The sequence below is a fragment of the Panthera pardus genome, unplaced genomic scaffold (genome assembly GCF_024362965.1).
Source record: "Panthera pardus isolate Hobbes unplaced genomic scaffold, ASM2436296v1 HiC_scaffold_6, whole genome shotgun sequence".
Taxonomy (NCBI): domain Eukaryota; kingdom Metazoa; phylum Chordata; class Mammalia; order Carnivora; family Felidae; genus Panthera; species Panthera pardus.
In genome coordinates this window covers 61,459,245-61,479,414 of record NW_026526991.1, presented here as the reverse complement: position 1 = coordinate 61,479,414, position 20,170 = coordinate 61,459,245, and the positions used below count along the sequence as shown (strand labels likewise).

General features: G+C 54.4%; 2 protein-coding genes and 1 long non-coding RNA gene across 4 annotated transcripts; 2 read left to right on the top strand and 1 right to left on the bottom strand.

Annotated features, from left to right (window-relative positions):
• Positions 1-2,471: 2,471 nt before the first annotated feature.
• HOXC11 (homeobox C11) lies at positions 2,472-5,747 on the top strand. Its single transcript, XM_019419580.2, has 2 exons — positions 2,472-3,502; positions 4,772-5,747. The coding sequence occupies exons 1-2, from the start codon at positions 2,821-2,823 to the stop codon at positions 5,002-5,004; spliced, it is 915 nt and encodes a 304-aa protein (XP_019275125.1). The 5' UTR covers positions 2,472-2,820; the 3' UTR covers positions 5,005-5,747.
• A 7,180-nt stretch (positions 5,748-12,927) lies between these two features.
• On the bottom strand, positions 12,928-14,600 carry LOC109249219 (uncharacterized). Of its 2 annotated transcripts, none has more exons than XR_008419746.1 (2): positions 14,490-14,600; positions 12,928-13,620 (listed from the first exon to the last, which is right to left on the bottom strand). It is a non-coding gene; the product is annotated as an uncharacterized LOC109249219 (long non-coding RNA). The 2 variants fall into 2 exon arrangements; XR_002072478.2 differs by lacking the exon at positions 14,490-14,600 and adding an exon at positions 14,158-14,271.
• Positions 14,601-14,925: 325 nt separating this feature from the next.
• HOXC10 (homeobox C10) lies at positions 14,926-20,066 on the top strand. The gene is made up of 2 exons (XM_019419581.2): positions 14,926-15,782; positions 18,940-20,066. The coding sequence occupies exons 1-2, from the start codon at positions 15,032-15,034 to the stop codon at positions 19,215-19,217; spliced, it is 1,029 nt and encodes a 342-aa protein (XP_019275126.1). The 5' UTR covers positions 14,926-15,031; the 3' UTR covers positions 19,218-20,066.
• The last annotated feature ends 104 nt before the right edge of the window (positions 20,067-20,170 follow it).

Sequence of the window (20,170 nt, the reverse complement as noted above, 5' to 3'; positions counted from 1 at the left end):
TCAGCAACTAGGGCCTTCTTTCCTTGACCCCAGCAGCAACCTCCAGTTGCTAGGATCTTTAAAAAGTCGTTGAAAAATTAAAAGTCAGACCAAAACTGGAAACAAAAAATTGATCTTCATGCCTGACTTTTAGGGGGAAGAATATTAATTCTCAGAAGCCTCTGTGGGGAGACCCTAAGAGTTTCCTGGACATCAACCTCTTTGACATTCTTTCTTGCCTTCGTTTTTGTTTCAAGGAAATAAAGCTGCCTGTGGCTCTTTGCAGCCGCCTTGCTCACTTTTATGGTGGCCCTGGAATAAACTTTGGTGGTCAAATTCAAGTGCTCAGGCCCACAGCTGGCTCCTCACAGGAAGCATACCCCCTCCCTACTGTCGGCCCTGGCAGTACAGAATTTGCCTTGGGGGCTTAGGCCCCACAACACCCCGGAGACCAGGATGGAGAGGGAAGCAGGGCCCTGGGGGGGGGGGGGGGCGGGGAACTGGGGAAAAGCTGAAGCTGAGACTCTGATCCCTTATCCACACCTCTGCAAGGGATAGGGGTACCTCTCACTTCCCTCTTGCTGGTTCCTATCACTGTTTGGGGAACATTTTGCCTCCAATAAACTTGAGTTTAATGAGGTCAGCACGAACCCCATAAAAGCCATAGTCCATAGTTCCCCATCATTATAATTAAAAACGCTAGCCTCAGGTCACCCTATAAAAAGGGGTAGAGGAAGCAGGAAAAGCAACAGGATTTTCTTCTTGCAGCCCCTCCCTGACAGAGAAGTCCTACACTTTAGCAAAGCCCCAGTCCCGGTCCTCTTTGCCCTCATTTAAGATCTGGCCGGGACTAAAGAAGGGCTCAGGAAGAATGGCCCAGCAAATAATGGGTAGAGGGGTGCTGGAGGCCTACCCTTGGGTATCCCAGAGCTAGCTCAACAATGGGACCCACGGCCAAGGTAACTCCACCCTGGGTGATGCTCTAAAGGCTGGTCAAATTTGGGGAGGCAAGAGGGCTGAGAAAGAATGGATTTGGGGAATTATATCTGGGAACAGGATGCAATTTTTTGTGTCTTGTCCATCTTGTTTGGGGGTCGCAGTACCTCACCAAGATCAGAAAGGAAAATAAAATCCAAATAATATTTTTAAAGTGGAAATCAATTTTAGCCAAGGGTTAGGAGTAAAAAAAAAAAAGAGAGAGAGAGAGAGAGAGAGGGGGGTTGGGCCATTTCTGGCTTTTCTGAGTCCTTGGGGACGGTGATCCTCCCCTCTTACCTGAATGGATCATGCCCTGGCAGCTTCTCCTGGGATCCAAGGGTGCTTTCTGCTTGTAGCGATTGCTCAGGCCCCTTGGATCCAGTCCAGAACCTTTCAATAAAGTGATTCACAGCTGCCTAACTGTGTCCATGGTGCCCAGAGGGATGAGAGGCAGAGGGGGAAAGAACCACTGAGTTCACCTCTTGGGCCACAGCTATCTAGGAGGCTGGCAAATGTGGATGAGGGCAAGGAAAGGCTGAGAAATGGGATAGAGGCACCAAGGCCTGCCTATAGCCCCCTTGGGAGCAGGGCCTGGGGGCCTCCACTAGGGAGTGGCCCCGGCCCTGCCCTGCCCACCCAGGTTCCTCAGCTCCTTTCCACTGCCCTGCTAGTCTGTCCAGTGGACCCACAGCTGGCCCCATTGGCCACCCCCAGCCCCCCAATCACTCAAGGACAGGAGCCCCAAACCCAGTCCCCCATCATGTCCTTCCTGGACCCTGACTCTGGGCTTCTTTTCAGCCCCCAAGCTGAGGCTGAGCCCCAGACCCAAAGGACCTGGGACAGAGAAAATATACAGATCTCATTTCAATCTTTGTCTTTGGGGTTGGAGATTTAAAAAATCCACAGTGGATGTAGCTTTCTGCACATTGATTGACAATAAAGGCAGGCATGAAATATTCACCCAGGGCCACTCTCTCATACTAAATATTTAACACAACATTAGAGAAGGTTTTTCCCAGACTTCGCCAGGCACCGGCTGGGCGGCTGGCGCACTGCTTACCACTCGTTTATGACTAATCTGAGTCCCTAGCCGCCGGCAGCACAGCAAGCCAGACAAAGTTGGGACACTGGCTTGCTGCTGGGCTGCCTCACCTTTGGAAAACTTCATATACTCTTCTGGGGAGTCTCTCCAAAGGGGAAAGGGAGTCTTAACATATAGCCCTGGCCAAGAAAAGAATGGACTTCTTCAAACTCTTGTAAACAGGCAATGGTCCTCTGCAGGTTGGCAGGGTAAGAGTCCCTGAGAGTTGGGGGGAAGGATTCACATCTCTTGTGGGACCAGGCAGTGGGGAAAGAGGTCTTCATTCCCCTCCTCAATCTTGGGCTCATCACCGGGAGGAGGCAAGACCCCCAAACGTGGGAGCCCTCCTCCTTTCCCCAATCCTGGGTGGGGGGGAAGAGCAGCGGCTAGAAAAAAAAATACAATTACCCCCTCCCAGCCACCGCCCCCGCCCATCCCACCGCCCACCCCACCCCAACCCTCTCTCTCCTCCTTTGCTCGCTCTGTGGAATGGAGAGGAGGGGAGTGACGAGAGAAAAACGAATACAAATCTGCAATTGATTTTCATAATGTTTCTGCGGTGTTTGCAAACCAATCGCCTGAACGTCCCCATCTTACCTAAGAGAGAACCCCTCCTACGTCTGCGAAGTGCTCCGAACTGATATATGACAATATCTACTTTGGATCACGTGCTCGGGGAGAGAGACTAAGACGGATAACGCGTCATCTCGCCTTCCCAAATTTTCCCCCCTCGCTAGATCGGGTCCAAAACCTCCATCTGGAGCCGGCAGGAGAACAGAACGATGTTTAACTCGGTCAACCTGGGCAACTTCTGCTCGCCGTCGCGCAAGGAGAGGGGCGCTGATTTCGGCGAGCGAGGGAGCTGCGCCTCCAACCTCTATCTGCCCAGTTGCACTTACTACGTGCCCGAGTTCTCCACGGTCTCCTCCTTCCTGCCCCAGGCCCCCTCTCGACAGATCTCCTACCCCTACTCAGCCCAAGTGCCCCCGGTCCGGGAGGTCTCCTACGGCCTGGAGCCATCCGGCAAGTGGCACCACCGGAACAGCTACTCCTCCTGCTATGCGGCGGCCGACGAGCTCATGCACCGGGAGTGCCTGCCTCCTTCCACGGTCACCGAGATCCTCATGAAAAACGAAGGCTCCTACGGCGGCCACCACCACCCCAGCGCCCCGCACGCAGCCCCCGCCGGCTTCTACTCCTCAGTCAACAAGAACAGCGTCCTGCCTCAAGCCTTCGACCGTTTCTTCGACAACGCCTACTGCGGCGGCGGCGACGCGCCGGCCGAGCCCCCCTGCCCGGGCAAGGGCGAGGCCAAGGGGGAGCCTGAGGCGCCCCCGGCCTCGGGACTGGCGTCCCGGGCTGAGGCGGGTGCCGAGGCCGAGGCCGAGGAGGAAAACACGAATCCCAGCTCGTCCGGTTCAGCCCACTCGGCGGCCAAGGAGCCGGCCAAGGGAGCCGCCCCCAGTAGGTAGCAGCGGCCGGGATACAGGCGGGCAGCGCGGGAGGGAGCGGGAGAGGGAGGGCGAGAGCAGGGGGGAGGCAAGGGGAGCGGGGACGGCCTCGTGTTTTGGGTCAGTCCGATTTTATGTGGAGTTTTATAAGCATTCAAAGGATTTTATTATAACCTACAAAGCCCTCTCTCCCAACGACTCGACTTTTTACGATGGAGAAGGGGTGGGGAGGGAGGGAAAAGGGCTCTTTGGAAAAGCCGGGTGAACCCCCCTCCCCGTTATCTCCCTCGGTCTGTGAAATTTTTAAAAGCGCCACCATCGCGAGCGATATTAACTTTGATCGTGAACTTAGAAGAGCATTTAAGGAAGGATGGGGAGCCGGGCTGCCGGGGGGTGGGACGGAGGGGAGGGGTGGAGGGGGAGAAAGGGGAGGGCGAGGGAAAGACAGGGAGAAACTCAGAGAGGGGGAGTGGTGGGGGAGAGGCAATGGAGCAGAACCTGAGACCGGAGAGGCCAGCCGGGACTCCTCTGCTTCTTTTAAAAACTATTTTTGAAATGTTCAAACTATGTGTTCGCGGGTCCTTGAGCAGAACCCCAGCCGGCCAGCCGGGGAGCCTGGCGACAGGGGGTGGGGAGAGGCGGCTCAGGGGGCTCCCTAGGCTCCAGGCCTGGGTCTCCGTGTTTCACTGCGGTCCTCGGCCTCAGCGCCGGCCTAGCCCGGTAGCTGGGCAGGCGCGGCCCCGCCGGGCGTCCTGGGGCGCCAGGGCCCCCGGAAGCGGCTCTCGGGTGGCTTTGGTGCCTGCTCGCTCGCTTCCTCCCCGCCTCCCCACTGCTCCCGCCCGATCTCACTTCTTCGCGCCTGTTCTCCGCGGTCCCCCTAGATTTGGGGGGGGGGAGGGGTGGTGGGTTCTCAGAGCCACTAGGAGGGCAGCGCAGGAAGGGGCAGAGGACAGCAGCTGGGCAGGCGCCCCCCCCCGCCTCCCGGGACGCACTTGGCCCGGCTGGCTTCCTTCTCCCCCAGACTCCGTCAGCCAAGGCTCTCGCCCGAGGGGAGGGGCGCCGACCCTGCGGTGGCCGGGATCGGACGAGCCGTACCTGGCAGGGGGTCCGGGGCTTGCCCCAGCACCGCGGCCCGGGCGAGGAGAGCAGGCCGGCCCGGCGGGAGGGCTGCCTGGCGGTGGGCTGGGAGAAGGGCCGCTGAGCGCTCAGCGGGCTGGGGTCGCCCGGGTCTCACGTGTCTCTCTCCCCTCTCCTCGCACTTGCCCCCTCCCCTCCCCTCCAGACGCCCCCCGCACCCGCAAGAAGCGCTGCCCTTATTCGAAATTCCAGATCCGGGAACTCGAGCGAGAGTTTTTCTTCAACGTGTATATCAACAAAGAGAAGCGGCTGCAGCTGTCCCGGATGCTGAACCTGACGGACCGACAAGTGAAAATTTGGTTTCAGAACAGAAGAATGAAAGAAAAAAAACTAAGCAGAGACCGGCTGCAGTATTTCTCGGGAAACCCTCTGCTGTAACCGCAGACCGGGCCCTTTTGGGGGAGGGGGGGGGGGAAAGGGGGAAATTATTTTATTTTATTTTTATTTTTTATTTTCTAACTCGCCTTCTTTCCGCGGGTGGAAAACTGGACTGTGGCCAGGGCTGGCCCCCACTGCCGTCGCCCGCACTTCTTTCTGGAACCTCCTCCACCTTCCGTCTGACTCTCGCTGTGGGACAGGGACCGAGCCTGGAAAGAGGGTGGAAGGGAAGTGTCCGACCCAAGGCGAGTGGACATAGCTGGCTCCGAGGCCAAGACTCTTTATTTAAAAGAAAACACACCTCGCGACAATGTCTTGCTGCTTGGATTGGGTGGGGGAGGGGCGAGAGTCGTGGGCGCCTGAGAGAACAATCCTTGAACCAAAAGCCTTCCCTTGCCCAAGTGAAAAGATCTGCTAAGACACCGTGTCTGCGAGGGGAGACATCTCGGGCTCCCCGCCCCTATCCCACCTAGCCCCACTGCTAGGGGGCAGCTAAATGTGATCCTGCCTTGCTGTGAAATTTCTGTACCTTCGACCTGGTGTTAGGTGTGCAAAGTCCTTGTCCTACCTCCGTCTGCGCCCAGGCCCCGCCTGAGCCTAGTTGTTCTCCCTGTGAACGTGTAGAGTCCTTTTTTGAAATTTCTTAACTGGTGCATTGAGGTTTCCTAACCTATTTCCAAACGTGCCCCACTCCATGGATTTATAGCTATATAGTCTATGCAGTTGTTACTTCCCTTTTTTTTTTTTTTTTAAGGAAAAAAAAAGATTGGGGTGGAGGAAGCCGTAGGGAGGTGGGATTGGGCGCCTCCCCCATGCTGGGGCCTGAATTTTTGTAAATAAATTTCACAAGCGTTGCTTTCTACCCAGAGGGGACGGGGTGGGGGGGGGGAGGACTCGCCTGGAATGAGATTCCAATCATCTATCTCTCTCCATGTGCGTGAGTGCGCGTGTACGTGTGCAATCCCCACCCTACTCCCGTCCCAGAGGGATTGCTGTGAATTTTTTTTTTTTTGGTGGCAAATAAAGATATTTCATTCTGTTCAATATTATGATTTTATTTGACCCTTTTATTAGCCCCTCTCCTCTTAAAATCCTCAGTGCTCCCAAGGCGGAGGAGGAGGAAGGCGGGGAGAGCCCAGCTGGTGAGGACAGGCTGGTGAAGTTGAGGTAGGCCGGAGCTGGTGAGCCTGCACCCTCACTCTGCTGGCTGGGGCAGAGCCTGGCGGTAGCTTCCTCCTGCTCTCAAGCTGAGGACATTACGGTGCTACTCTTAAAGCTCTCCTTTCTCACGTGCAGCCCGAGCCGCGTCCAAACTCCCAGCAACGCTTTCTGTTTAAGTACACGTTTGTTGTGGAGTTAATTGTAACCATCATCGAATTTAAATTTATAGGAATTTTCTTGGCTCCACCGCCCTCCCGCCAGATGTCTCCGTCTGTCGCAGTTAAATGTGCAGGGTTGAGGGTAGGGCTTTCATTTTTTTTTTTTTCTCCATGAGAAGACTGTATTGGAATTTTTATATACGGTTTTGAAGGAGGGAGGGAAGAGGAGGAGAAACCAGCCCCCTCCCTTTCTTCACCAAGACTGGCCCCTGAGGGTGGAAAGGTAGGGCCGGGCCCCCCTCCCCTCAGGCACAAATGGCCAGGGTCCGTCCTCCAGACACAACTAGATGCTAGATTGGGGCCACCCTGATGTTTATACATTGGGTCTCCCAGAGTAGAAAGCCCCAGAGATTTGTTTTGTAAAGGGTTGGCATGAGGTGGGGTACCGGATATGGAGGTGACCCATGGGGAGATTCACCACACCCATCTATATTTGCTGCTTTTTTTTTTTTTTTTTTTGGTATAAAGATAACCACAGTCCTTTCAAGTGCTTTCAGTGGGGGCACTCTGTCAGTCTCTGCTCCAAATTCGTTATTTAGGGGCAAAGATTTGGAACTAATTCTCTCATCTTTTCCCTCTCTTTGGAAACTGTTCTTATATAAGTCAAAGAAAATGTTTTGGTCAGTACACCTCTGTGGAATGAAAGGCAAAACACCTTGAGGGTGGACAATCACATCCAGGCTCCGTCGTTGTTTTTGATGACAGGGATCCATGCAGCTTAAGTATCTGAATCTGTAATGTGTACATGTGAGTCTTCAGATGGAATTTGCAAGCTAAGGTATATAGGCAGCCCCACAATTCCCTTATGTGCCCACACACAAATATTTTAAGTCAGTGTACCTATGGGTGCACATGAGAAGGGATATTATATGTATACTTTTTGCTGTAGGATGGAGTAAACCTGACCACATGCACATTAAGGGCTTGTGTCCTCTGTGGTGTGTAACTGCTGGCAGTGTTTATGAGCATCAGCAATAATGCAACTGAGGGTCCTCTGTGTGTGTATGTATGTGTATGCGCAAGACCCCTCTAGCCATGATATTTATCCCCTAGTCGTATGAAGGAATACTGTTGGCCTGCTGGCCATGTTGCCTATAAAATAAGATGGAGATAACTCTATAGAGCAAACCTGTTTATAAGGCAAAATATTAATCTCTGAACGGATAGTGATTTTGGAGAAAAAGATTTAAAACCTACAACTACCACTTTCCTTGCAAGATGCATCCCAGGAAAGATCCCTGGCCCCAGGAGGGATTTCGGAAGGCTGGGGGTGTGGGTGTATGTGTGGGGGGTCATAGCAAAAGAAAAACAAAGGCTTCTGTGACCCGACCCAGGAACCTGCCAGTCCCTGGCAACCCTCTAAAAAGAGAAAAAAGGGGTCTCTGTCCCCCAAACAAACCCACCTTCTGGCCCCTGGGACGTCCAACCCCCCTCGCCGGTCAGGGGCATTCTGGGCTCAGCCTCTCTGGGTAATCCCCTCCAGCCGAGGCGCTGGCCGGGAACAAAAGATCTTCGTCTAGACGCCGCCATAAAGCACCCCCCCGCGCCTCTAAACCCAGTTTCATTTCGCCCTTAACGACCCAGTCTGGCCTGTGTTAGAAAATGCTTCCGCTCTAAATAGTAAACAAACCCACAGCGGATGGTCTTGGCTCCCCCAACACACCCCAGACCCCCACGCCATTACCCTCTTGCCCCGCATTTTCCCCCTCTTCTCTTCCAGCTTTTCTCAGCTCCCAGCTCCCCACCCCCCCCCACCCCCCAGTAAATAAACCCGAGGCCGAGTTCAAAGTTTCTCGGAGCTAAGGAGGAATGTTGGTTGTAAAAATCCAAGTTTATAGCGCACGTGGGAGTTTACAAGGGTATTAAGTGGTGTGGGCTGAGAGAGAGCACTCTGGGCCCCTCCCCCTCTCGCTACGGGCTTTAGGGGTGCAGGGAGAACTTTGGGAATTTGCAGGGAGAAATAGGTTGGGGCCAGCCTTGCGCTGGGGTTTCTTTGTCCCTCAGACCCCTGGGTTGCTGAGGAATTGGGATGCCAGGGCCCCTTGAAAGACAGCTCACACAACCCCACCAAGCACCCCTGAGAGAAAGCCCACACGTTCTAGGTGTCCCAGATGGAGAGGACAGGCAGTTCTGCTTTGGGGAAGCAAGAAAGATGCATACCAGCTGTCTGAAAGGTAAACCGACATGGGCATACCTAGAGCCACTTCTCCACCAGAGGGAGAAAAACTACTTGGGGCTTTTTTCTCGAGTGGACTGAGGGCAGAGAGGGATTTTCTCACCAGAGCAAAGAAGAACTTTGAACTTCAAGGAAGTCAAGGGCGCCACCCCTTCCCTCTCCCCGCCCCTCTCAGGAATCTGTAGGGCAATTCGTTTCTGGGCCAATATTCCCTCAAGGGGGCAGTCCCAGGGGTTTCCTGGTGCCCCAGGGCGGAATAATGCTGTTTGCTGAACCCTCCCTGCTCCGAGCCCGCCAGAACCGTGTGCACGCGACTACACTCTTTATTATTCATATAAACCTTTGGAAAAGGCAACGCCCGGGAAGTTTTTATAACTTTGTTTGGCATAAAAGTTTTACAAGATTCCTCCTCCCTTTTTAAAAAACTTAAAGTTTTGGTTTCGCCATGGAATGAAATTTCAGGATCTTTGGGAGGTTGTGGGGAGAGAGGTTCTGGGGCACGGGTGGGGGAGGCAGTGGTGTCTGAAGCTGCCTCGCTCTGCCTAAGGCAAAACAAGGCTTAAAGGTTGGAGTCCGCTTTTTCCTGAGGCCCACCTTGAGCCCAGCTTTGGGGGCTACCGACTAACAGAGGCTGTGGGCCTGCAAGAGTCCCCGCCACTCAGCTCTTGAGACATACCCTCACAGACCCCCAAAGTTTGGACAATGTCAGCAGGCCCAGACATTCCCCATCACACCCTCTTGTTCTCTTGCAGACATCATTTCCCCGCCCCCCCACACACACACAGCCCCAAACGCTCCCTCAACCCGCTGCACAAAGTAGAGACCCATAACCTTGACTCAGACCGCTGATTTGGGAGAGTCTACACACATAGTTTTGCCTCCCTGTTTCTTGCAAGGTCCACACTGGGTTTTGAAGAAAGACAGGATTCAAAACGCCAAGAAATTCCTGCCCAGAGGTTCCAGGGCTTGAGTGGTTGCAAGACTGAAGGAGAAGGAGGGCCAGCAGGCTGCAGTCCGGAAGCTCAGAGAACAAAGGTGCTCATGTGGGAACATGGCTTTGGGCTGCTAAGCCCACCAGTGACCCCTTGGATCTGTCCCCCCCCCCAGTCATCTGGGACTGACAGAACCCCACTCCTTCATTTCCCCAGCCTTGGGGATGCCAGTTGGGCTCAAGTCAAGGCTATTTTACTGTTCAGCTCTGGAGATCAGGACAAAGATGGAGCGACTTCTCCAAAGACAGACCTGGTGGACGAGCCTCCTTTGCGGTGATGGAATTGAAGACACCTGAGCCCTCGAACCGGGCCCTTCAGGGAGCCATCGGAGTCAGTAGGAACCGGCCCCAGCGCCCGCTTTTCTTTTCCTCTAATGGCGACTGCTGAGGCCTGGCCGCCGGCCGCTGGCAGCCATACACTTCGCCTTGTAAGGAGCCGAGTTATTAAGGCTGAAGGCAGGAGAAGGTCAACTCCAAGCCTGAGCAGTGAGGCTGGGGAGAGATGCGACCGAGCCTGGTGCCTTCCCCTCCCTGAACCCTGCACAACAGAGAAAAACAAGAAAGGTTGGCAGGGGGGGAGGGTATGGAGAAAGTCACGGGGGAAGGAAAACATTGAGGAGGAAAGAAAAGAGCAAAGAACAAATTGTGTAATAAAGGAAGAAAAAGGGAAGAAGGAAATGAAGAAAACGATGAATTAAGAAAGAGGAGAGATCAGAAAAAAATGAAGGAAAAAATAAATTGCAGGGGGAAAAGAAGGAAAGAGAAAGAGAAAGAGAAAGAAGCAAATAAAGAGAAAGAGGGATGAACAAAAAGGAAGGAAGGAAGGAAGGAAGGAAGGAAGGAAGGAAGGAAGGAAGGAAGGGGAAAAAAAGATGGAAAACGGATCTCCGAAAAGGAATTTAGTCGGTAAGGGAGGAATGGGGTTTTTCTCCGGAGCAAGCCGGCCCGACCACAGCCCTGACTTCCCGCTGGAAACCCAATCTACTGGGGCAACTTGGGAGCAAATCGCTAAAGTGGGGGGCAAGGCTCCCCCTGACAAAGACACACTCGCATCTGTCTCCTTCTCTCCAAGCTTCTTTCCAAAGTCTTTTCTGTCTGGTTTCGATTCAAGAGGCAAAGCAAAATTATTGGCCGGCTTCGGCAGGGCAAGAATGCAGTTGTGCTGGCTTAGGTTATCAGACTTCAGGATATGGGGAGTGCAGGGAGCGTGTTTTTTAGGTAAAGGTGACTGTTTGTGGCTGTGTGCACACAACTAAGCACAATTTCGACCAGTACGTGAACGGGTAAATTCCATAGCATCTGGGTGCAAATGTGCACAACGTCCAGATGTGAGAGGAACTCTGACGGCCGGGTTGCCAGGGTGGCTGTGAGATCCGGAGTGGACTAGAGGTCCCTCCAAGTGTCCCGGGTCTCCCATGTCTCTCTCATACCTGTTTGAAAATCGCCTTCCTGGGCTTCTGAGCATTCTTCAGTTTGCCCAGGATTTCCTTGCTCCCAGCTCAGCCTGGCCAGAGCCTTGTGTTAGTGAAGTCAAAAGCAAATTTTTCCTTCAAGTTTTGGGATGAAAATGATTTGTCTGGGCCTCCAAAACAAGAGGAAAACCTCCTGCAACTTTCACCACTGGTGTGATTTTGTTTTCCATTTCACTTGAAGAGATTTCAACACACAAACTTCATTATGATTTTATTTTATTATTTTACCCCAAAGGGAGAGACGCTCTTCCTTTTTTCACTTCACCTTTGGCATTTCCCAGATGATTTCCTGAACCTCTTTGGGAAACTCTAATTTTTCCTTGGAAAAATCGGGGTGTTTCTGGGGGGCACTTGGAGGGCTAGAGCCCAGAAAACAGTCGCGGTCCCTTTCTGTTCGTTGAGCACTACATTTTCCTTCTTCTGTTTTCACATGGGGACCCCTAGTGCCCCAGCCCTCAGCCTGCCCTCTGGAACCACCGATCTTCCTGGAATATGCAAGGAGCTAGCAAGGAGCACCCTTGTCCGCTCTCTTACTCCCCGTCCCACAGGCCCAGCCCCCCATCCCTGCTGCCCTTCCAGGTTCTGCTGTCCTACCGGGAAGAGGCACACACAATGCCAGGGTTCTCCGGGTGGGTGGGATTGGTCGACAAGTAGGCACAGCCTGAGCACTGGTCTGGCCGGCAGCCCTTGGATTTTCACATCCCCAAATTGAGGCAAGAAGGGGAGCCCCGGCGTCAGTCATAGGCACAGGTCTCTCAGCCCTCCCGGAAAGTTGGGAAAATGGTTTAACAGGGTGAATGCAGCAGCGCAGACTTCTCTGGACCCCAATCCAGTTCCCCAGGGGTGCAGGCCTGAGGGTCTTGGCTCTGCGGGGTAGGGCCGGTGGGTGCCGGCAGCGGCTTGGCCGTGGCAGCCCGAGTGCCTTTGAACGCCAGGCCCGGACAATAGGACGGAAACGGCCTTTGCTCGTGGCCTCGGAAAAGACGGAGCCCAAGGGGGCAGGGCTGGGACCCACATCCGACTGTACTTCCTTGGACCCGCTCAAATGCCCCCCTCGCCCCCATCCTCACCCTCACGCTTTCCTTTCTTTCGCCTCCACTGGGACAGAATCCCAAAGTCTGCAAAAACCCAACAAGTTATTCAAGTCTGCGTCCGCTCGGGGTCTCGTTTAACAGCTCCGGGTTTGCGTTTATCCTGCGTAATTAGAGGCAAACGTTTGTCCCACCGGGGGTCCCACTTAGGCTGATGAATTTGATTTCTTTTTTCATTAATGGGCCGTGTTTATCATACTTTTAATTATTTCAACTTTAAACACTATTCGTTCTTGTGAGGAGGTGAGAGCCGAGGCGGGAGGCTCCTTCTCCCGGGGGGGATAATTTCCATTAATAATGGCAAGAATTCTGAAGCGACTCCAACCCCTCCCATGGCTGAGGTAAGGAGTGAGTTTGGGGTGGGTGTCGGGCTGGTAGGGAGAGCCGGTCCGGAGGCGGAGTGACTCCGCTCCTCTCCCGTTAGTTCCCCAGGTTAAGTCTTGGGGCTTGCTGTTTTTGAGAGGTAATCTGGAGTTTGTCCTCTTCACCCCCCACCCCCTTCCTTGCCCCCTCCCAGGCTGGGCTCCCATTCTTCCCCTGCGAAGCTCTTGGCAACCCTCCACCACCCCAGCCAGATCCCAGCGTGGCCGGGGCAGAGGCTCCGGGAGGCCCCCAGCTACGGACACCGAGAGAAAAACTAGGAAAAGCTAAGGTTGGCCAAGCGGTACCTGGGTGTGAAGGAGAGGGCCCAGCAGACCCCCAAACAGGGGGCAAGGGCAGGAGACTGGGACGCCAAACTCCAGGGACAGGCACACCAGGCGGGAAAATAAAGGAGATGTGAAAGAGGGGGGGAGGGAACCCCCCCAAAGCCATATAATTCTCAATTGCTTTGGTCTTTAATTTCATCGCCCCATAAATGAGGAAATATCAGTTCCCATACTAAATTTTTATCCCCGGCTGATAAATATGACGGGGAATTTTCGTTGGGTCCTCGTAAAAGCGAACAGTTTCGATCAAACTGGTGGGGAAAGACTTATGCAGATAATACAAACAGAGTGGCCATAAAGTCTCCGCCGTTTCCCGCGGGGTGGGCGGTGGGACAAATGGCTCCCTGGATTAAGTGCCGCCCGGGCTGTCCCAAGTCTCGTCTGGGGCCTAAACAGCCTAACCTTGCCCCGGCCAACCCCTGCGCCGAGCCCACGGCGACCCCTGCAAATGAAAACACAAAACCCTTTCTACTCTCCCCCTGGCTGGCCCTGCAAACAAGTCACACATTACACATTTTCTTCCAGGATTCCCGGGGGTCCAGGGACCCCTGTGCCTCCTCTCTTGCCCCCTGGATGAGAGAGTTCGGCTGATTTCTTTCCGAAGTCCTTTTCTAGCAGCCGCTGGCTTGGGCCTCTCCAGGAGCGATCCAGCCTCCACACTCCACGCCAGGGCGCCCTGAGCACCGGTCCTTGCCCGGCCAGACTCCAGCCCTTTGGAAAATCGAAACCCCGGGCTTCGTCCGGGGTGGGGGGAAATGCGGGGCGACCGGAAAGACAAGTTATTCTCCAGATTCCGTTTCCTGAGGAAGGGGTGGAGAGTTTAGTTCGCTTTGGGAGAAAGGCCATGGAGAAACGGAAAGAACTATTTAAAATATACCCTGTCCCTTATTTCTCCTTTCCCTTTATTAAAAAATAAAACCCACAAAAACAGGCTGGTTCCTCTCCCCCATTTAAAAACGCCCTCCCCCTCCCAGCCCATTCGCTCTGCAAAGGACACGTCTCTGGGTAGGATTTTGTCGCATCTGGTGTCCTAGTTTCCCCGTGTGATACGTGACTCCCCACAAACCAGCGGAGGCCCCGCAGGCTCCCTCTTTCTCTCTGGGAATATTCCCTGTTTTAGTGGGGGCAAGGTCAATTGGAAAGCGAGGGCCGCCAAGGCCTGCAGCAAAGCAGCCGAACCGACTCCAAGGCCAAAGCCTTCCAGCCCCTGAGATGGTGACCCAGGAGCCGCCCACCCTGCAAAGGCCGGGCTGCGCTCCCGGGGTCGGGGAGCCGGTGCCTCTGGTCTTCGGCTTCCTCCTCCCCCGACCCCTAGATCCACTGGAAACCTCCTTTACCCTCCTGGAGCAGTCCTGAAGTGATGGTGACCACCTCCTTGGTCCACTCCAGACACTGGAGGTTCCTCCGTCAAGCCCCACGGGGCACTTAGAACTCAACCAGCTTCCATGAGCGGAGAGGTCCGGGAACTGAGCTCCCGGGCCAAGCCCGGCGAACCGGGACGCGGGAGAGCAGGAAGTTTAGTTCTGTTTGGGATTCCTTAACTTTTTCTCCCTTTCTCTGCCCACTGGAGCCCTCCCCACCAAGTTCACCCCACACCCATCCCAAGGGAAGAAGCGGGGCCCAGAGGCCAGGAGAGGAAAAGAAGAGGTGAAGCGAAGGGAAGAAGTACCTGAATCGTGTCTTGACCTTTTAATTTGAATTTGACTGTTTTGAGCCCCGAGATGCCTTGATCTCTCCCTCTCTCCTGCATTTCCCCCCTCTCCGCCCCACTTTCCCCAAGAGTTACAAGCTTGTTCCCGGGTAAACAAACCCCATTCTTCCTAGAACCCCCCCTCCCACCTTCCTCCACCCCTCTCCTGCCCCTGCCGCCCCGGGGGCGCTTCCTTTGTTCGCGGGGAAGGGCTCCGGCGCCCCTACCCCGAGGCGGCTGCTAGGTGGCGCTGTTACTCCACGCTGCGCGCTCCGCCTGCCGACAACTTGACCCCGCTGACGTCACGGCCGTCTGAATCATCAAGGCCATTTTCAAATCCCATTGGTCTAGCCGTCACATGGTGAGGACTGAATGCGCGGATAATTATGGAGCTGATATTTCCCCCCCTCCCCTTCTTTTCCCTCCCGCCCCTCCAACCGCCCCCCCTCCCGGATGGGGAAAAAAAAAGATGTCAGCTCCTCCGCTGTAGTATTGCTCCTTAAAAACCCCTCTCTCTGAAAATGACATGCCCTCGCAATGTAACTCCGAACTCGTACGCTGAGCCCTTGGCTGCGCCCGGCGGAGGAGAGCGCTATAGCCGGAGCGCAGGCATGTATATGCAATCTGGGAGTGACTTCAACTGCGGGGTGATGAGGGGCTGCGGGCTCGCGCCCTCGCTCTCCAAGAGGGACGAGGGCAGCAGCCCCAACCTCGCCCTCAACACCTACCCGTCCTACCTCTCGCAGCTGGACTCCTGGGGCGACCCCAAAGCCACCTACCGCCTGGAACAACCTGTTGGCAGGCCGCTGTCCTCCTGCTCCTACCCACCTAGTGTCAAGGAGGAGAATGTCTGCTGCATGTACAGCGCAGAGAAGCGGGCGAAAAGTGGCCCCGAGGCAGCTCTCTACTCCCACCCCCTGCAGGAGTCCTGCCTCGGGGAGCACGAGGTACCCGTGCCCAGCTACTACCGCGCCAGCCCGAGCTACTCCGCGCTGGACAAGCCGCCCCACTGTGCCGGGGCCAACGACTTCGAAGCCCCTTTTGAGCAGCGGGCCAGTCTCAACCCGCGCGCCGAACATCTGGAGTCGCCCCAGCTCGGGGGCAAAGTGAGTTTCCCTGAGACCCCCAAGTCCGACAGCCAGACCCCTAGCCCCAATGAGATCAAGACCGAGCAGAGCCTGGCGGGCCCAAAAGGCAGCCCCTTGGAGAGCGAAAAGGAGCGGGCCAAAACCGCGGACTCCAGCCCAGACACCTCGGATAACGAAGCGAAAGGTAAGGCCGCCTGGGCCGCGGCCCGGCTGGGACGCTCGGGCACTTGGTCTTCGTGGCTGGGGCGGGGGCAAGGGGAGGGTTGGGCCGAGGAGGCCCTGGACGGTCCCGGGAATGCGATCCCGGCTTGCGACTCGTGTCTGCTGAGCGCCAGGCTGGTGGCGCGTCATTTGGCTAAGGAAGGTAAGCGGCAGAGTGGAGGGGCCGGGCCGGCAGCGGCCGTGGGCGCCGAGACCCGGGAGTGGTGCGCACCGCGGGCAGCCTGCAGGCGCCTTGTGCTGCCCAGGGCTGATGACGGCTCCCGGGCGCGTGCTGGCTTCGGTTTGCTTGCTTTGCGGTGGTGACTGGGGGGGCTGATGTCCCCCATGCGGGTCAGAAGCTCGCAAAAAGCTTAAAATGGCGATCTTGGGCCAGCAACTAGGGAAGGCTTGGGAGAAGGGGGATTTCGCTTTCCTGCGTTTTCCCAGTTGAAAATTGTTTTCTTCGAAGCGCGATTTGTTGTTTGTGAGTCTTGATTTGTGCTTGTGGTTTGGGCTCCTGCGGTTTGGGCTCAGCTGGGGGGGCCTCAGGCAGCGGGGCTGGGGCAGAAAGAGGTGGAGGTGAAGGGCTGACCGCCACGTCCCTCCCTCCTTCCCCCAAACGCCTGGCTTGGGGATGGCGTTGGAACAGGGCATTTGGGATGTTGTAAGTTCTTTTTTGTCTCCCCTGTTAATTTTTTTTCCTTTTTCTTTCTCTACTTAAATTTCAAAAAAAAATTTTTTTTCGTTGTCTTCCAAAAGCAGCTTACAAATGAGTGGTTGGAAAATTTCTGTGTGCGTGGCAAGCGGTCTTCTCCTGAAAGGGAATGTTGCTTTAGTTGGATTTCATCGTGATTTGGGTTGGAGAGAGAAAGCCTATCCAGAGTTCAAGCTCAGGGTTCAAGATTCATTTCTGCTGCAGGAACTGGGGGCCTCCAGGACCTTTCTCTGACACCTGGAGAAAGAATGTGGGGGAAATGGGAGCTGCGGAGGGAGCCTGAGGGGACCGACTTTCCCTGAAAAGTTGAAACAAAAAACATCAGAAAAGGCCCAACTGGGAGGAGAGGAATAAAGCTGTTTCCTATGGCACTGGCTACTGGAGGCTGTATATAAATGGGGCTCTTTGGGTGTAGAGGGAGATGGAATACTGAGAGAGAGCTGAGCAGACTGGGGGCGGCCTGGATCTTGTGGCGCTTTGTATATGGATGCGGCGCACACGCATGCCTGGCGGCGACCTGTGTCACACTCACACACACGCCTCTCGCAGGCTTAGCGCACACTCACGCATGCCCGCTCCCTCTCAAACACGCACACACGCACACACACTGTTTTGGCGGGCAAGGGTAGAGCTTTGCCCTCTTGGGTGTCTCCTCAGCCAGAAGATGAGCACGGGTGTGCTCATGAGGCTGCAGGAGTGAGGTACACACACCCACGGAGGCTTCCCTGTGGCACATGTGCAGCGTGAAAGTTTAATTTTGTGCCCCCTCCCCAGGCTCTGAGCTTTGTTGGGACACGATTTTAGGATGGGAAAACCTGCCTCCTAACCCCCCACCAAAAGCAAAGTCAAGGTTAACAAGTCTACCTCCTAACTGGGACTGCCCCCGTTGGGGTAGGCAACCCTTCCTCTCCTCCCCTGTCCACAACAACCTAAGCCCCTCCACCCCAACTAATCCCTCTAACTCTGCACTTTGCCTCTGCCTTTCTTGCTCTCACCACCCTCCCCCATATGGTGTCTCAACCAGGCCACAGCCAAGAGGGCTTTTGGCCAGACTTCCTCATTTGTAATTTCTCCCTTCCCCCCCAAACCCAACAACCCCAATAAGAAAATAAATAGGACAGAGTTAGATGCGGAGAGCCTCTAAACAATTTGGCAAGAAGCTGCAGGTGCAGAGGCCGGAGCGGAATTAAGGACATTCAAATGTCTAAAACTATAGCCTCAAGTTTGCTTTTGTGTGTGTGTGTGTGCCTCTTGATTCCCTCAGGGCCCCGTCCCGCTCCCCAGGAAGATAAGAGCGAGGAATCTGGCAGTTACATTTGGCAAAGCGGGGAGATAGAGCACAGAGCCATCAGCAGAATCCTTTGCTGGGTGCCCTTCTTGAGTGTCTGGACTCTGGGGTTTTTTTCCCTAGAAAAGATGGCCAAGGTCTCTTCTGCTGCTTGAGGAGCAAGGCTGGTCCATTCCAGCCAACATGTGTACCAAGGAGAGAAGTTGTCAATAAGATAATGAGAAACACACACTATGTCTATAGCATCTCCTTATATAAATAGACACGTGTGTGCCTATGTGTGTACATATGTGTGACAGTGTGCATCTCTACAGGAATACACATGTATGTACAGGCATACATATCTCTGTAGACTAGGTGGAGATTTCCAGGAGGCTGCATTTCCTCAGGATATCTCTCTCCCTTGACCTTAGGTCCCATGGCTAGGGCAGTTGTCTGAGGACCCCTCAGCACGCCCCAGAGCTGTTGCCCCTGACCTCTGCTGCCTGCACCGGCAACCCTGCTTCAGCTACTCACACCTGGGGGAAATGGCCAGGAGAGGAAGAGCTGGCAACGGGAGATTGAAAGGGGCAGAGTTGCTCTGTGGCACTTCAGGTGGGAACAAGGGCTGGGGGTCTGGTGCAGGGACAGCTGCGGTGGCCTCTGGCCACAGAGCCTAAGGCGACAACATCCCTCCACTGAGTTGAAAGGGGTCAAAGCTCTCTGGGAATTGCTCTAGGCAGCAGGGGGGACTCTGCAACCCCGTATGAGGCCTGGGAGGCGCTTTTCCTTCTAGTTGGATTTTTCCAGAACTGGAATGAAACACAGAGGAGGGAGGGCCTGGTGAGGTTGAGAGCGCGTGCCAGGGTCAGGAAGCTGAGGGAGAGTGGGAGTACTCAGAATCTGCTAGGTCAAGGTGGATTGGGGTAATTTAATTAATAAATGCTTTGGAGGCGAGAACTGTCTGTCTTTCCCCCCACGTAAGTCAGGACCCCAAAGAAATTCTAAGAGCCCTGAGCCCAAGAGGACCCCACCAGTCAGGCCTGTGGGGTGAAAGCAGCCCCCCTGTGCTCCCTCAGCCGCCCCCACAGCTGGCTGGCAGCAGCGAGGGTTTGCCTCTTCAAGGGATACTTATGTAAATAATGTTATTTTTAACAGAGGAGATAAAGGCAGAAAACACCACAGGAAATTGGCTGACAGCAAAGAGCGGAAGGAAGAAGAGGTGCCCCTATACTAAACACCAGACGCTGGAATTGGAGAAAGAATTTCTGTTCAATATGTATTTGACGCGAGAGCGCCGCCTGGAGATTAGCAAGACCATTAACCTTACAGACAGACAAGTCAAAATCTGGTTTCAAAATCGCAGAATGAAACTCAAGAAAATGAACCGAGAGAATCGGATCCGGGAACTGACCTCCAATTTTAATTTCACCTGAGCGCGCGGCCTCCCCTCCCCCTCCCCCCTCTCCCCGCTCCTTCCTTTCCCCGCCCCTCCTCCCTTTGTGCCTGGTGGTATATTTTTTTTTCCCTCCCTGAGTATAAATGCAACGCGCCTGCAAAAAAAGGCAAAGACCTCAGACTCTCCTTCCAAGGGACCTATGGTTCGTGCTGCGAAGATGCATCCACCTAAAGCATGAGAAATGGGGTGCCGGGGTGTGGGGTGTGGTGTGCCCGCATAGACAAGGGTGGGAGTGTGGCTGGTGTGTGTGTCAACCCCTCACTCACCCACGCACTCACACTAACCATCCTGTCCTCCATGCAAAGTTAAGGTCGAATCCACCCGATCATAGGGGGGAAAAGAGGGAAGAAAAAATCAACCAGAGAAGGTCTGTAATCTCGCAGAGCACAGTCAGAATCGCTCCTTCCTTGCTGCATTTCCTCCTTAGGATAATAGACGTTTTGGAAAGTTCGGCTAGTGTTTTGTGTTTGTCGTAGCGCCCAGCGCCTCCAGCAAACCCTCTCCGTGTCTTTACCTCCTGGTTGCTCTGAGAATCTGCTTGAAGTCTCGTATTTGTACTGCTTTCTGCTTTTCTCCCAATCCTCCCAGCACCCCCACATCCCCCCGCCACTGACACCTCAGAAATTCCATCCAGAGGAATACAAAAAAAATTTAAAAATTTAAAATAGAACATAGTGAAGCAAAGACAGAAATCCCCCCCCCCTCCCAAATATCGCCCTGTCCCTGTCTGGGAGTTGTGTTATTTAAAGATATTCTGTATGTTGTATCTTTTGCATGTAGCTTCCTTAATGGAGAAGAAAATCCTAATAAATTTCCAGAATCGTAATCCTCAAATGGGTGGTTTTTTGTTTTTAAATGTTTTTTTTAGCAACACCCCCCCCCCCAACGAGGCTGAGTGTGTGGATGTGTGTGTTTTGTGTTTGACTCATC